Source organism: Hippopotamus amphibius, chromosome 6 (assembly GCF_030028045.1).
Source record: "Hippopotamus amphibius kiboko isolate mHipAmp2 chromosome 6, mHipAmp2.hap2, whole genome shotgun sequence".
NCBI lineage: Eukaryota > Metazoa > Chordata > Mammalia > Artiodactyla > Hippopotamidae > Hippopotamus > Hippopotamus amphibius.
The window spans coordinates 35974938-35989684 of NC_080191.1; the positions used below are offsets into that span (position 1 = coordinate 35974938).

At 35.2% G+C, this 14747-nt stretch overlaps 1 protein-coding gene across 1 annotated transcript in view; it reads left to right on the plus strand.

Moving 5' to 3' along the window:
* The first annotated feature begins 10708 nt into the window (after window positions 1–10708).
* LAMA2 (laminin subunit alpha 2) overlaps window positions 10709–14747 on the plus strand; it is a 604135-nt gene continuing 600096 nt past the window's right edge. Inside the window, exon 1 of the mRNA XM_057737971.1 lies at window positions 10709–10944. Coding sequence (XP_057593954.1) covers window positions 10821–10944 — 124 coding nt within the window. The 5' untranslated portion in view covers window positions 10709–10820. The remainder of the gene's footprint in view (window positions 10945–14747) is intronic.

A 14747-nucleotide genomic window follows, 5' to 3' on the forward strand; every position in this document is an offset into this window, starting at 1 on the left:
CACTCTAGGCTGGCCCCACCCGGGGGCCTTTGTTATCCCTGACTGCGATAGCCAGGCCCAGAGGGGTCCTTCCTTTGTCCATCACAGGCGCCAAGAAAGAGTCCACACCTGCGGCTCCTCGCCCCGCTTGTGAGTCAGCAGTATCGAGCCACCACCACGGCCACCCGGCTTTCCGCAGTAGGCATTCTCCGCTGCAGATTTCTTTCCTCCTGTCCTCTCAATTCGTCTCCCCACTGCCACAATGTTTCTTGCCCTGAACCAGTTCTCCGGTTCCCACATTCCAGCTCCCAGGCCCCCTGTTCAGCTGTGAACCTACATCTCAGTACGGACATGCTGAGCCATGGTGCGGACCCTCCGTGTGTTTCTCAGTCTTTCCCATCTGCCACAGATCAGCTGCTTCACCCTCTTTGAACAGTCCCAAATACCTCCTCAGTGAAATTCCCCATTGGAGAAGGGGTTTTCCCATCAGATAAGGGATGTGTCCCCAGATTCGGCAATCTCCCCTCTGTTTCAGATCCCTCTACCCCAGGGTGTGGAACCCATCCCTTTCCTTTCTTCTCCTCCTCTTTCTCCTTTTCTTTTCCCCCTGTCCTACCCAGTTATGTTGGGATCTTTGCAGTCCTTTCTGGTGTCTGAGGTCTTCTGCTGGTGTTCAGCTAGTTCTCTGTGGGAATTATTGCATCTTTTGATGTATTCCTGATGTATCTGTGGAGAGGGATGCATTTCACATTCTTCTAATTCACCGCCATCTTTCTCCTATTTTTCTATTTTAAAATTTCAATTGTTAACTTTTCATATTTTAGAATCTTAACAGTTAAACACTGTATTTTTCTACATAGAGCTATAGAAATTACACATAAAATAGTTGTATTTTGTGATTAGCCTGTGGAGTTGATTTCTCTTATGCCATTCTCTCTTCTGTAGAGTCTATGTTTGTGTGTGGCAATTACTAAAATCTTACATTTTAATATCTTGTCCTCTTTAAATAAAAATGATTTAAAAATCATACATAATTGATATTAAAATTGTGTATTGGCCATGTAGTTCATTTTAATAGTTTTCTATATTGTATTGCTCCTATAATATATTGGATTTTTTTTACTACTAAATTTATTTCCATACAGTTTAATGATATGATTTAATCAGTCCCTTCCAAGTAAAATATAAAATAGTATTTCTGTGTTTTTCTGTTTTCAGAGTGTTTTAACAATTTTATCTTGAATTATACTTTTTTTCCTTTCAGATCTATGCTATTTTTACTTACAAATATTTTTTTTTAATTTATTCTTTTAAGTTATAGTTGACCCTTGAACAATGTGGGGGTTAGTGGTATTAACTCTCTATTCAGTTGAAAATCCATGTATAACTTATAATTGGCCCCCCATATTCATGGTTCCATTACATACATGGTTCCTCCATATCTGCAGTTCTGCATCCTCAGCCAGCTGTGGATCTTGTAGTATTGTATTTATTAGTAAAAAAAAATCCATGCATAATCGGACCCACACAGTTCAAACTTGTATTGTTCAAGGGTCAACTGTATGTAGATAAAACACTCTTTTTTTTTTTAAGCTCTATATTGGAATATAATTGCTTTACACGGTTGTGCCAGTTTTTGCTGTACAACAAAGTGAATCAGCTGTATTTATCCATATATCTCCATATTCCCTCCCTCTCTCGACTCCTTCTTATTTTCCCTATTCCAGCCCTCTAAGTCATCACCCATCATCGAGTTGATCTCCTTATGTTATGCAGCAGCTTAAAACGCTCTTTTTGAAAAAAAAAATTTCCTGCCTTGTAAATCAACTCTTTAATTTCCTGATCTTTAATACTACTTTGTAGGATAAAATGTTCCCACATTTATTGCCAATCTGATATTTTGTGATTAATTACTTAGAGAATATGTTTTGGTAAATAAGTCCTTAGCTTATTAATAAATAGTGCTATGACTTCTGCATTATTTATAATATGGATAAATTAAATAAAAAATGTGACATAATTTTATAAGTTTGTAACAAATATTAATTCGGTTAACCACAATTTTCTTCCTGTTCTTGATCTTCTCAATGTTTTCTTAAAGTACAGCTTGTGAGGAGCTGTTAGGTATAATTTGAAAAAAAATTTAAACACTGTGAGCCATTTCAAAGGTCATATTATTAATATGAAGAGTAACAGAATAGTCTCAGGCTATGATCCTCAAAATTGTTCTGCTCATTACATTTCTTAAATCATTAGGATGAATTATCATTATTTGTATCTAGTCTTTTAAAAAAAAATTATTTAAAAGTGTAACTTTGAGACATTTACTCCTAGCCATGAGAGAGTAATAGGTACTGAATTTTCTATATATAAACAACTAGGGAAAAATATGAACAACTGGGGAAAATATAAACATGCTGTTTTAAGACAGTAGATAATAGGCAGTACAAATCTGTTTGTCTTGAGAAAAAAGAAACACACTAGATGGTGCCAGTGATTGAACCAACTTTCTGCCGGAGATAGTTTATAAACTATAGTGCAGGCAGAGAAAACTCAAGCAAAGCACAGCACAGCAGTCCTGCTGAATTGCAGAGCTAGAGATCAGAGTTTGGGGAAGCAACTTAAATTTGTAAAGCAGAGTACTGGAGAAGAGTGATTTTCAGGCACAGAGCTTCAGTAATCTATTTGCGGGTCCCCTTGTATTTTTGACTGAATATCAAGCTTCTCCAGCAAAAGCTGAAACTCTGGGAAACCATGCAAAGAATTACAGGGGAGTTGGAGTTGAACATACAGGACTGGAAGACATGTCATTTCCAGCCAGCCACGGTGAAGAGCTATTACTTAACAATTCCGTAATCTAGTACCGACCTTAGAGGAGTGATGCATTAATAGGAGAGTTAAACAAGACCTAAGTGAAGGGTACTGTATTTATACCCTAAAAAAATCTTAAAAACTAACACTGAAAGGATCATACTAGTCCACAAAACACTTAATCTTAGCCAAAAGGCCAAGAAGCAGTCAATCCACAAAACAAAAAACCTAATTCTTCAAAGGAAGAAATCAAAGTTCAGACACTCAACAACATCAAATTTATAATACTTCATCATTTTAAAAATCAGTCAATATTTACTAGACACACAAAGAAGCAGAAATATATGGTCCATGGTAAAAAAAAATACATTAAAAATATATTAATAGAAGCAGAACCAGAAATAACAGAGATGTTTGAATAAGCAGATAAGAACTTCAAAACATCCATTGTAAACATTTTCAAAAAGTTAAAAGTTAAATTTGAACACAAGAAGAATAGAAGAAGGAAGCATAAAATTAAAACTAACAGAATTTGTTTACTGAAAAAAATGCGATATAAAACAAAAAATTTACTGTAAATAGGCTTGAAAGCAGATTAGATGCCGCAGAAGAAAAGATAGCACATAGTGCTATAGACTGAATGTTTATGTCCTTCCAAAAATCATATAATAAAACCTAATCTCTAATGTGATAGTATTTGGAAGTGGTGCCTTTGGGAGGTGATTAAGTCATGAGGGTAGAGACGTCATTAGTGAGGTTAGTGTTCCTATAAGGGAGACCCCAGAGAGCTCCCTTACCCATCAGCCATGTGGTCTTTGAACCAGGAAGTAAACTCTCACCATACACTGAATAGGCCTGCTTCTTGATCTTGGACTTCCTAGCCTCCAGAACTCTGAGAAATAAATTTCTGTTGTATATAAGCCACCAACTCTATGATAATTTGTTACAGCAGCCTAAATAAAGACACATAGATATAGCAATAGAAAGTAACCAAACTGAAGCACAAAGAGAAAAAAGAATTTTAAAAAATGAATAGAGTGAGAACTGATCTCAGAAGCAGAGGCAGGAGGGGGTGGGGATGGGGAAGGACATAAGAGAAGAAATTGCATAAATTTTCCTAAATTTTATGAAAACTCTAAGCTCACAATTCCAAGAAGCTCAGTGATCCCTAAGCAATATAAACTTCAAAGAAATCCATATCAAGGTACATAATAATAAAATTTACCAAACCAAGGATTACATAATAACCTTAAAATCAGCCTGAATAAAGAGAAACAAAGAAAAGAATAATTGCATACTTGTCATCAGAAATTATGCAATCCAGAAGATAATGAAACATCTAAAAGTTGCATAGTGCATGCCATTTATACATACATACAATATATGTACATATATGTAGGCTATAATTTATAATAATGTATGTTATGATGTATAATAGTGTTATTTATATCAATGTATATGTACAAGACATATACATGTACATATCATACATAATACATATGAACAATAGTGTAGATATAAATAGAATATGAAAAAATAATTATTCAAAAAGCAGAAAAAGAGAAAAAGAATAAAGAACAGATAGAGGAAATAGAAAACATAAAAAGCTGGTGCATTTAATCTAATCATATCAGTAATTATATTAAGTGTGAAGTGTCTAAATAAGAATTGCATTATAGAACTTTTAGTAATAAAAGAAATGTTACTTGTCCATATATAGCCTCTACTGTCCACACGTGGCCTTTGAGCATTTGAACTGTGGCTAGGGTGACTGAAGGTCTGAATTTTTCATTTTTAAAATTTTAATTTATTTAAGTTTAAATTTAAACAGCCATATATGGTTAGTTGTTACTGCATTAGACAGTGTAGATCTAAACATTCCAATAAAAAGGCAATAGTTATCAATCTAGATGAGAAAGCAAGATTCAATTATATATTAGCTGTAAGAGACACTCTCTACATATGAAGATTCAGATTGAAAAGTAAAGGATGGTAAAAATATGCCAAGCAAACATTAATTATCAGAAATATGGAGTAGATATTTGAATAGTAAGAAAATGGATTTTAGAAGAAAAATATTGATAGAGATAAAGAGAGATTTCATGGTGATAAAAGATTAGATTTTGAGGAAGATATAATAATACTAATATAATAATACTAATACACTGAGCTTCTTATTACACAAAGCAAAACATTACAGGATTGTGGTTGTTTTAAAACCTACCCACAAATTTTTTGATACTCTTCCTTCAAAAGGTGGAGGTTAATTCCCCATTCCTTGAGTGTGATCTATACTTATTATCCTGCTTCTAATGAATAAAATTTGACAAAAGAGATGGTATGTGACTTCTGCGACTAGGTCATAAATAGCATTGTAGATTCCTTCTTCCTTTCTTCACCCAAGTGAAGAAAACCACCCAATTAAATGGTTCTGAATTCCTGATCTACAATACCTTTGAGATAATTAATGTTTGTTATTTTAAGCTTCTATATGTGGGCATAATTTGTTATAAAACAATAGATAATATAAGACTGGAAAGGTAAAATAGTAATATTCAGTAATTACAGTGGGAGATTTCAATATTTATCTCTTAGTAATTGATAGAACAAGCAAACAGCAGATGAAAAAGTTTAAAAAGCCACTATCAATGAATTTGACCTAATAAACCTTTATAGAACTTTCCACCCCAGAATAGAACACCATTATTTTCAACTGATTATGGAACATTCACTAACATAGACCATGTGCTAGAATTAAGAACAAGTCTCAATACATTTTAAATATTTCAATATAATCTCTGACCATAAGAGACTGAAACTAGAAATTAATAACAAAATATCTAGAAAGACCTCCAAAAATTAGATATTAACAACTGTCTTAATCCATTTCAGCTGCTATTATAAAATATCATAGACTGGGTAGCTCATAAAGAACAGACATTTATTTCTCACAGTTTTGGAGACTGAGAAGTACAAGATGTCAACACATTTGGTGTCTGGTGAGGACCTGCTTCCAGGTCTTTTTGTTGTATCCTCACATGGTGGAATGGGGGCAAGGGAGCTCTCAAGTCTCTTTTATAAGGATCCTAATTCTATTCATGAGGCTCCATCCTCATGACCTAATCACGTGCCAAGGGCCTCACCTCCTAATATCATCATATTATGAATTAGAATTTCAGCAAATAAATCTTGGGGAGATACAAGCATTGAGACCAAAGCAACAACACAACACTTTGAAATAACACATTTGTCAAATAAGAAATCACAAAATAAAATTTTAAAAATATTTTCAATGGAATTAAAATTTTTTAAAATTCCAAATTTGTCAGTTGTAACTAAAGCTCTGCTTAGAGAAAAATTCATAGCTTTAATAGTCATTTAATAAATCTAAGTTTCCACCATAAGAAGGAAACAAATGAAACAGAAAGTTGACAAAAAAAAAAAAAAAAAAAGCAATGCAACCAAAAGTTGATTCTTTGAAAGAATGAATAAAATTGACAAACCTATAAAAAAAATAGAGGGGACACAAATTACCAATATTGGAAAAAAAGGTGTCATTTATTACAGATGCCACAGACATTAAAAAGATAATAATGTTAAGAATAATTTATGCCAATAAATGTGACAACTTAGTTAAATAGATACATTCCTTAAAAAATACAAATTATCAAAACTGATATCAAGAAAAAACAGAAAATTTGAATCATTCTATACCTACTTAAAACATAGAATTTGTAACAAAAAAATTTTCAGTAAAAACCCCCAAACTTCAGGCTCGGATGCATTCCCTAGTATGTTCCATAAAACAGGGAAGAAACTGTATAAATTCTACACAAACTCTTTCAGGAAGGACAATATTCCAACTAATTATATAAGGCCAGCATTACTCTGATACCAAAACCAGATATAAATATTACAAGAAAAATTACTACAGACTAATAACTCTCATGAACACAGACATAAAAATACTTAATCAAATATTAGTAAATCAAAACCAGCAACATATAATAGGGATAATCTCTCATGACAAATTGGTGTTTATGCCAGAACTGTGAGTTTGATTAACACTGAAAAAGTCAGTTACTGCAATTCACCAAATACAGAAATAATGACCAAATAGAGAAAAACATGTTTATTTAAATAGATGCAGAAAAAGCATTGCCCAAATTTAATACTCTTTTGTTACAAAAACTTTCAGTAGAAGAGTGGAACTTCCTTCAACTTAATAACAAGCACCTACTGAAAACCAATAACCATCACCGTAACAGCGAATGAATGACTGCTTTCCCCTCTGATCAGGAATAAGGCAAAATTATGACCAGTTGATTCATCTTTTTACTGGAGGTCACATCCAGGGCAATAAGGCAAGGAAAAAAATACAAAAGACATACAGATTGAAGAGGAAGAAGTAAAACTGCTTTTATTTGTTGATGGCATGATCCTGTACATGAGGTATACTAAGGCATCTACATATAAGCTACTTGAAGTTATTTTAACAACTTTGCTGGATCCAATGTATGCAACCAAAATCACTTGTATTACTATTAGTATGAAAAATTAAATTTAAAAATACTGTTTATGATAGCATCCAAAACCATGAAACGGTCAGAGGTAAATTTTAGAAAGTATGTTGAAGACATATAAATTGAAAACTACAAAGCACTGTTTATAATATTGAAGATGTGAATAAACGGAAACATGCTATATTCATGGATTAGAAGGCACACTATTGCTAAAATATCAATCTCCTCCCAAATTTATCTATAAATTCAACACAGTTTCAATCAAACTCCCTACTACACTATTTTTGGGGTAGAAATTGACAAGTTGACTTTACTAATTTTATGGGAATGCAAAGGACCTAGACTAGACAAAAGAGTTTTGCTTGTAAAACAAAATTGTAGGATTTACATTACTTAACTTTGAGGTTTCTATAAAGCTATACCAATAAAGGCTATGATATTGGCATAAACTATCACATGTATATATTTGGATATATGAAAAGAGAGCCCCAAAATAGAACCACATATGATCAGTTGACTTCTAAAAAGAGGGCCAAGGTAATCAGATGGGAAAATAATAATTCTCTCAACAAAGAGTACTAAAATGAATGGATATCTGCATTTTAAAACAAAGAAACAAACAAAACCTCTTACCTAAGCACTTTCCAAGATAGGGAAGGCAGACAGGAGTCTCCAGTTGCCCAGGTCTAGTTAGTGGGTCAACTAGCTATCACATCCTCCTGATGACCTCCTCCAATAGCAGTGAAGAAATTGAAAAGTCAAGCCACAGACTGAGAACAATATGCACTACATTAAGTATATTTGACAAAGGACTTCCGAATATATATTTAAATCTTGTAACTTAATAATAGTATGGCAAATTAAACAATTAGAAAAATGAACAAAAGATCTCAATAGACATTTCACAAAAGAAAGTGATAGGCATGCCCAGTAAGCCCATGAAAACATTTTCAGCATTACCAGAGAAAGGTGCATGAGAATGCCAGTGAGATATTAGTCACTAAAGTTAAATAATATTAGGTGTTGGCAAAAATGCAGATACTCTGGAACTCTCATATACTACTGGAAGAATTTAAAATGATATTCCATATTGTAAAAGTTTCATAATTTCAATTTTATACCTACCAAACCCCCCAATAATATTACTCTCAGGAATTGAGGAATATAAGCAATATGTCCACACAAACAGTGTATTCAAACATCCATAGCAGCTTTAAACTTAATAGCTCAAAACTGGAACAACCCAAATGTACTTCAACAGGTAAATGTATAAACAAATTTTGATTTATCCATACAATAGAATACTATTCAGCAATGAAAAGGAACACACTACTGACATAAAGCAACAACATGGCTATACCTCTAGAACATTGTACTGAGTAAAAACAAACAGACACAAAAGATTATTTTATTATTCCAACTATATAAAATTTGTGAATAGCTACAATAATCTGTAGTGACAGAAATCAGGTCAGTGGTTGCCTGCTTCTAGGGACAGTGGTTAGGGAAATTTCTGCAAAAGGGCAGAAAGGAAACTTTGGGGAAATGATATAAATAGGCTATATTAATTGTATAACTGTCAAATGGGTATTTACATTTTTAAACATATCAAATAGATGCTTTAATTTTGTATAAATTGTACCTCAATTAGGTTTATTTGAAAAAAATTATAGCTCTGATAATCCTGGTTTTGTATCTTAATTTTGATTAAATAATTTTGTATTTTTTTCCCTGTGTTGAATCAAGCAAGAAAAAGTGACAGCAGAGATCACAGTCTTATTCTCAAAGCATGGGAGATTTTCCATTTTGCTTCTACAATAAAGAAAAATTGATTTTAAAGTTTCCTAGTATTAATATTAATAAAACTTGGACAAATGGGTAACATTGAGGGATATCCATTCACTTCAGCACCATTTGGCCAATGCATCTTAATCCATCCTGTTAGGAACAATACCTCCTTTATTTTATCCAAAGGAAATCCATAGATAATATCACCTAACTTCAATATAATATTTTAAAAAGTCAATATAAAAATCTTAAATATAAAATAAAGAGGAAAAAATGTTATCTGTATAAAACAATATGTATTTAAATGTATAAATGCTTGGGAAAAACTACCTTAGCAGGCAAAATGAAACAGAAGCCTGAACCTACTCCCAGAATCACCATCAATGTGATAGGGTATTGATATTGTCCTGTAGTCAATACCATGAGCAGAGCTATTATCAGTTATATGATTTTCTGAAATAGTTGAACAAATCTTGATAACGTTAACAAACACAGATATATTCTTTCCTCAATTTATATAGTAGATGCATCCGGGAAAACAAAAACCGTGCAAAAAATTTTGCTTGTGTGCAAAATAGACTTAAATTGGGCTTCAAATATAATGCAAGGATTTTTATCTACATGAATGTCCAGTGCCCCTTTCAGACCTGCATGGGGGATAATTTATGGTGTGGGACTGTCCCACCCATTATGGGACAACTAGCACTCTGACCTCACTGTAAACTGATGCCAGTAGTACCCCTGGTCTCTGAGTATACCAAAAGACATTCTGCAAGTTTCATAAAAACCCAGTTTAAGGAGCTGTTCCAAACCTTATGAGAACCACAGACCATAAAAAAATAAACACACAAACAAAAAACTAGAAAGGAGCTGTCACCTGAACATGGGGTGTTAAAAACACTTGTAGAAATTCTGTTGAATTAAAGGTAAGAAATGGGGACTGGAAGCATGAAATTTTGAGTATGAAGGGAAACAAATGAAAAGACCTTTTATCCTCTTTAAATAAACGTTTCCTGACTGAACGGAAAACCTTAGTTTTTACCTTTACATTGGTCATAAACATTCCAATGGATAAAGGGGGCTTGTTTTATTTTGTCCTCCCTTTGCTGCCTTGCCATCAGTCTACCAAGCTGAAAGTCCCCTGGCCTGACTGCAGCATCCCGGGGCCACCTTCTGCCTCAGGGTAACTTCGCAGTCATCTGGGCCTTTGGGGACAGTCTTATCACCAACGTGGATCACCTGGATACACAGCGCTCTCACACAGCTTTGCCAGGCCTTTCTCAGGAGATGCATCTACTCAGCTTCGGTAAAGATCCTGGTTGTGCAGACTGCCCACAATGTTTTCCATGTGGAGGGATTTTAAAGATCACAAAGTGCTCTCATATCAGTTACTTCCTTTAACTTAAAAGAAGTTCAGCTAACAGATCAAGCCAATCCCTTCTCAGAGGGAAGGACCGCTATAGGAAAGGCCTTTTTCACCGAGGACCCTTTAAGGGCCTGGGCCGGGACATCCGTGGGGCGAGGGCCGGGGAAGGGGGAGGGCGAGGGAGTGTCCTCTTTCTCCCCCCACCCTCCGGCGGCGGCCGAGCCAAGGCCGGTGGGGGCTGTCTCCTTCCCTCACCCAGCAGCTGCTGCTCACTCAGCTCACAAGCCCTGGCCCGGGGACCGGGCGACAGCGACTCCGGCTCCTGAGAAGTGGATCTGCTCCGGGCCACCGCAATGCCTGGAGCCGCTGGGGTCCTCCTGGTCCTGCTGCTCAGCGGAGGCCTCGGGGGCGGCCAGGCGCAGGGCCCGCAGCAGCAGCAGCAGCAGCGGCGGCAGCCACCGGCGCATCAGCAAAGAGGTACAGTCGAGGCACGGGCGCCAGATGACACCCTTCGCCGGGGCCCGCGGCCCCTTACTGGTTCCTTCTTCCCCCAGTTGCTGGCGAGGGACCGCTTTCTGGCTTTGCCCTTGGGGAGCGCGCTTTGGGGCAAGGGAGGCTAAGCTTGAGGCAAGTTCTCTTTCAACTCCCGGAGTTCACCTCGTAGGGGGAAACTGCCTACCTCCCCCAAAAGAACACGAAGCGCTTTTCATCTTTCATTCGTTTCTAAGAGGACTTGCTATCAATATACATCCTGCAAATTGATTTCCGAAATCTCTCCAAGAGGCAAACTTTTAACCAATTAAAATTTTTTAAAAAGTTTCTTCAAATTAGATTCCATCCGTACAGAGAAAGATTTCCCAAACTGTGGTTCGTCTTGGAACTTTATGGAGGGCAGCTGATACATCTTTTTTTTTATTTAAAATTTTTGGGGACTTTGTTTCTAACACTTTGAACAGGGTTTGTAAAGGCGTTAACCTTGTGGATTTTTTCTTTCATGACAATGTTGCCTCCAGCCTCACCTTTTCTTTACCCACATCCTATTTTTGGTATCCTATTTTATTATAGTGAAATGTCTCCCCTTGCTTAAATACAGATGAGACCTCTGTGTCATTTCTATTTTGACTAAGACCACAGTGACCAGATATACTCTTCATGGGACTTCAGAGAACAATTGTACTTAATGTAACTCAAATTATTCTCCCGCGTATCATTTCTGAAACTCTTGGGAGACTTTGAAGAGTTACTTTATGATTATAAATTTTGAAAGAAGCACATGTGCAGCGTGTAAAGAAATATTTAATAGTACAGTATTTCAGTAAACTTTTCTGTAAGTTGGAAAACATGTATCAAAGTAAAAAAAATAAGAAATATTTAAGGTTTGGTTTCAAATATCAAAATATTTACCCTAGGAGTACGAAATCTGGAGCTTAGTGCTTTTGAAAGTTTTGATGAGGCTGTATCTGCCAAAATTTTGAAATATGCTTAGCCCTCTTTTAGTTAACTGGAATAAAGCATAAAGCTATGTCTAACAGTTCTGATAGCTTTTCTGCTTGTAATTTAGCATATCTAACATTACTATTTTATTTTAAAAGGAGTAGAAAACAACAGTCTAAGCTCCTTGCTATAATAATAACCTCCTGATTAAAGTTCCTAGAATAAAAGTGACCTTAAGTTCACTATACAACTTTTTTTCCTTCTATTTTTGCTTTTCCTTCTCTGAGAAGTAAAATGGGGTCAATGTGGCTTAATTAGTAGAGAGTGATTTTGAGAATATCTTTGGCAGCTGGTTTTTAAAAATACTACTTTTAGATATTAACTTTACTTAATTATGTGACATGTTTCAACAACACATAATACTTTAATACTGTTAAGCAGGTGGAGTGAAGAGACCAAGATCACCAATCGTCTGTTCACTTGGAGTGGGCAGAAGCTCAAAGCATGCAGAATAGGGATCAAGTGGGTTCCTGACAATTTTCCATAGTGTGCTCCCCCTCCCCCTTTTCTCTTATGCTCTCTCCCTTCCCTTCCTCCCTCCCCAGTTTTATTTGAGGTAAAATTCACTCTGATTTCTATGGTCCAAGCACAAGATGAAGTGAATTCAGATGGGAGAATTTATACTGCCATTCTGTTGAGCGGTAACTTGAACATTATACACAATAAGGAATTCAATGCAAAATAGCTATAATATAGAGTCTACTATACATTGCCATATTCTGCATTCTAGCATCAATTATTTTATAGATTATTTGCAGTATATTTAGAGACTGGATAAATGGTTGAAACCTGTTAATATTAAAAGTCTACATAAAATATATTTTATAATGCCTTAAATTTGTGTAGTGCTTTATACTTTTAAAATGGCTTATATACGTGAGATTATTTCACCTCCAGCCATTATTTATTATTGCTGGACAAATTTAAAACCTGAGGCTTGGAGTAGCTGTGACTTAAGTTCATGCAAATGATAATAACAATTTTTAACAGCTAAGAGCACTTCTAGTATTGCTTTATGCTAAAGGGAACTTTTATAGTATCAAAGTTTCTTTCCATTTACTCTTTGAGGCCGTGTATCCTTTTCAGTGCTGTTCTGTTTAAGTAAGCTTTCAGTGAAGATCATTGGATATGAGTTTGATTGAAGAGGTGTTTTCTTGGCTATCATCAATTTTCTTTTTTCAGTTATATTAGCGCTGACCTTCCTGGCCAAGAATTAATTGTTTAGAATGTGTTCTGTTTTCCCTTTTAGTATGGTGCCAATTTACTAAGAATGTTGACACGAAGCAAATGTTTTTGAATGTTTTAACTAAGTTAGAAACTTAATCAGATTTTTTTGTTTTTTTATTTTTTTATTTGAAATCTAGTGTAGTTTCTAAAACACACTGAATTGTAGTATGAATAGCATTGACTCAGCACAGAAGATATTCCAAGGAAATTCCTTAACTAAATTTAAGATTGACAAAATAGGAAAACGATGTAGTCAAAGTGGTTCTGTATTTCAGGAAGGCAGTAGATAAAATCTTTTCATTTGTGTAAATAATATGTGGAAATGGAAATGTAATAGTAGGTAAATTGCAACTGATTGAAAACAGTTTCCAAAAACTATTGCTTACTGGATGGAGGTCAATTCAGGAAGAAGTCTTTAGGGCTATGAGAGAGGTTTCCTTAGGTTCACTTGTCTCGGTAATGGCTTGATGGAAAACAAAATCCGAGCTTATCACAACTGCAGGTGGTCCAAAATTGATTCAGGTGGCTAAGCTGGTGAATATCAGATTCAGGAATCTATAAATGTCTCTATAGCCTGGTCCATGAACAGAACCTACATGGAGCTGGTTTTATTATTTGTATCCAGATATTAAATAATTTCATTTCGCCCTCTTCTTGAAATTTGTCTTCTCCTTTATATGTACAGGAATGAGTACAAAGACAGAATGAGAAAGGCATTCCGAATTGCAGCAGTTTCAGTATGAACATATAGCGTGATATGGTGACAGGAAAGTTAATGTTTATAAAAAACTCATAAGCATTTGGTTTGTTTTGTTTAGTATACATTTGGGTGCCTCATTGACAAATAGCTGTAAATTCAGAGGAGGGAAAGCGGGATAGTCAGAAGTTTGAAAAGATTGTCAGAGGAGGATTATTCCAAGTAAAGACTGTTAATTTGGAGAAAGAAAGACTTAGGAAATCATAAAAGATATCTTCGAATTTTTGGAAGGGTTGTTATTTGGAAGAGAGGCTAAAGTATTCTTTCTAAAGCCTGAAATTGGATCCGTAGAAGAGTGTGAAAAAGAGGAAGGTTTGAGTTAAATAAAATGGGAGGAAACCGCCTCCCTCTCCTCTCCCTTCCCTATCCTGAGCTGTTCAGAAATAACTGGGTTGTGCTGGAGCACCCAGCTTCTGGAAATGTCCATGCGGTGATCAAATCTGCAACTTGTCAGAGATGATTTAGCATGGAATGCCTCTACAGAGAGGAAGTTAAGACTCAACAAGTCTCCAGTCCTTTTTCAAGTCCAAGAGTCTAGTATTACGTTCTATTGTTTCGGAATGCATACTTGTATCTGAACTTCTGAATTCTTAAAAAATGTCAAGAAAATATTAAATAAATATAAATGTGTTTTTAGATGTCTTCAGGGATTTAAAATAAAAACATGTTTGAGACAATCCTCACTCATGTTTGGCAAGAATATTTAAAACTTTAATATGGAACTTCCACATCAGCATAAATTGCATAGTTCTAAAACATCCTGTGCTATAAAATGTGAGAACACCTTATAAATTACCTGAGA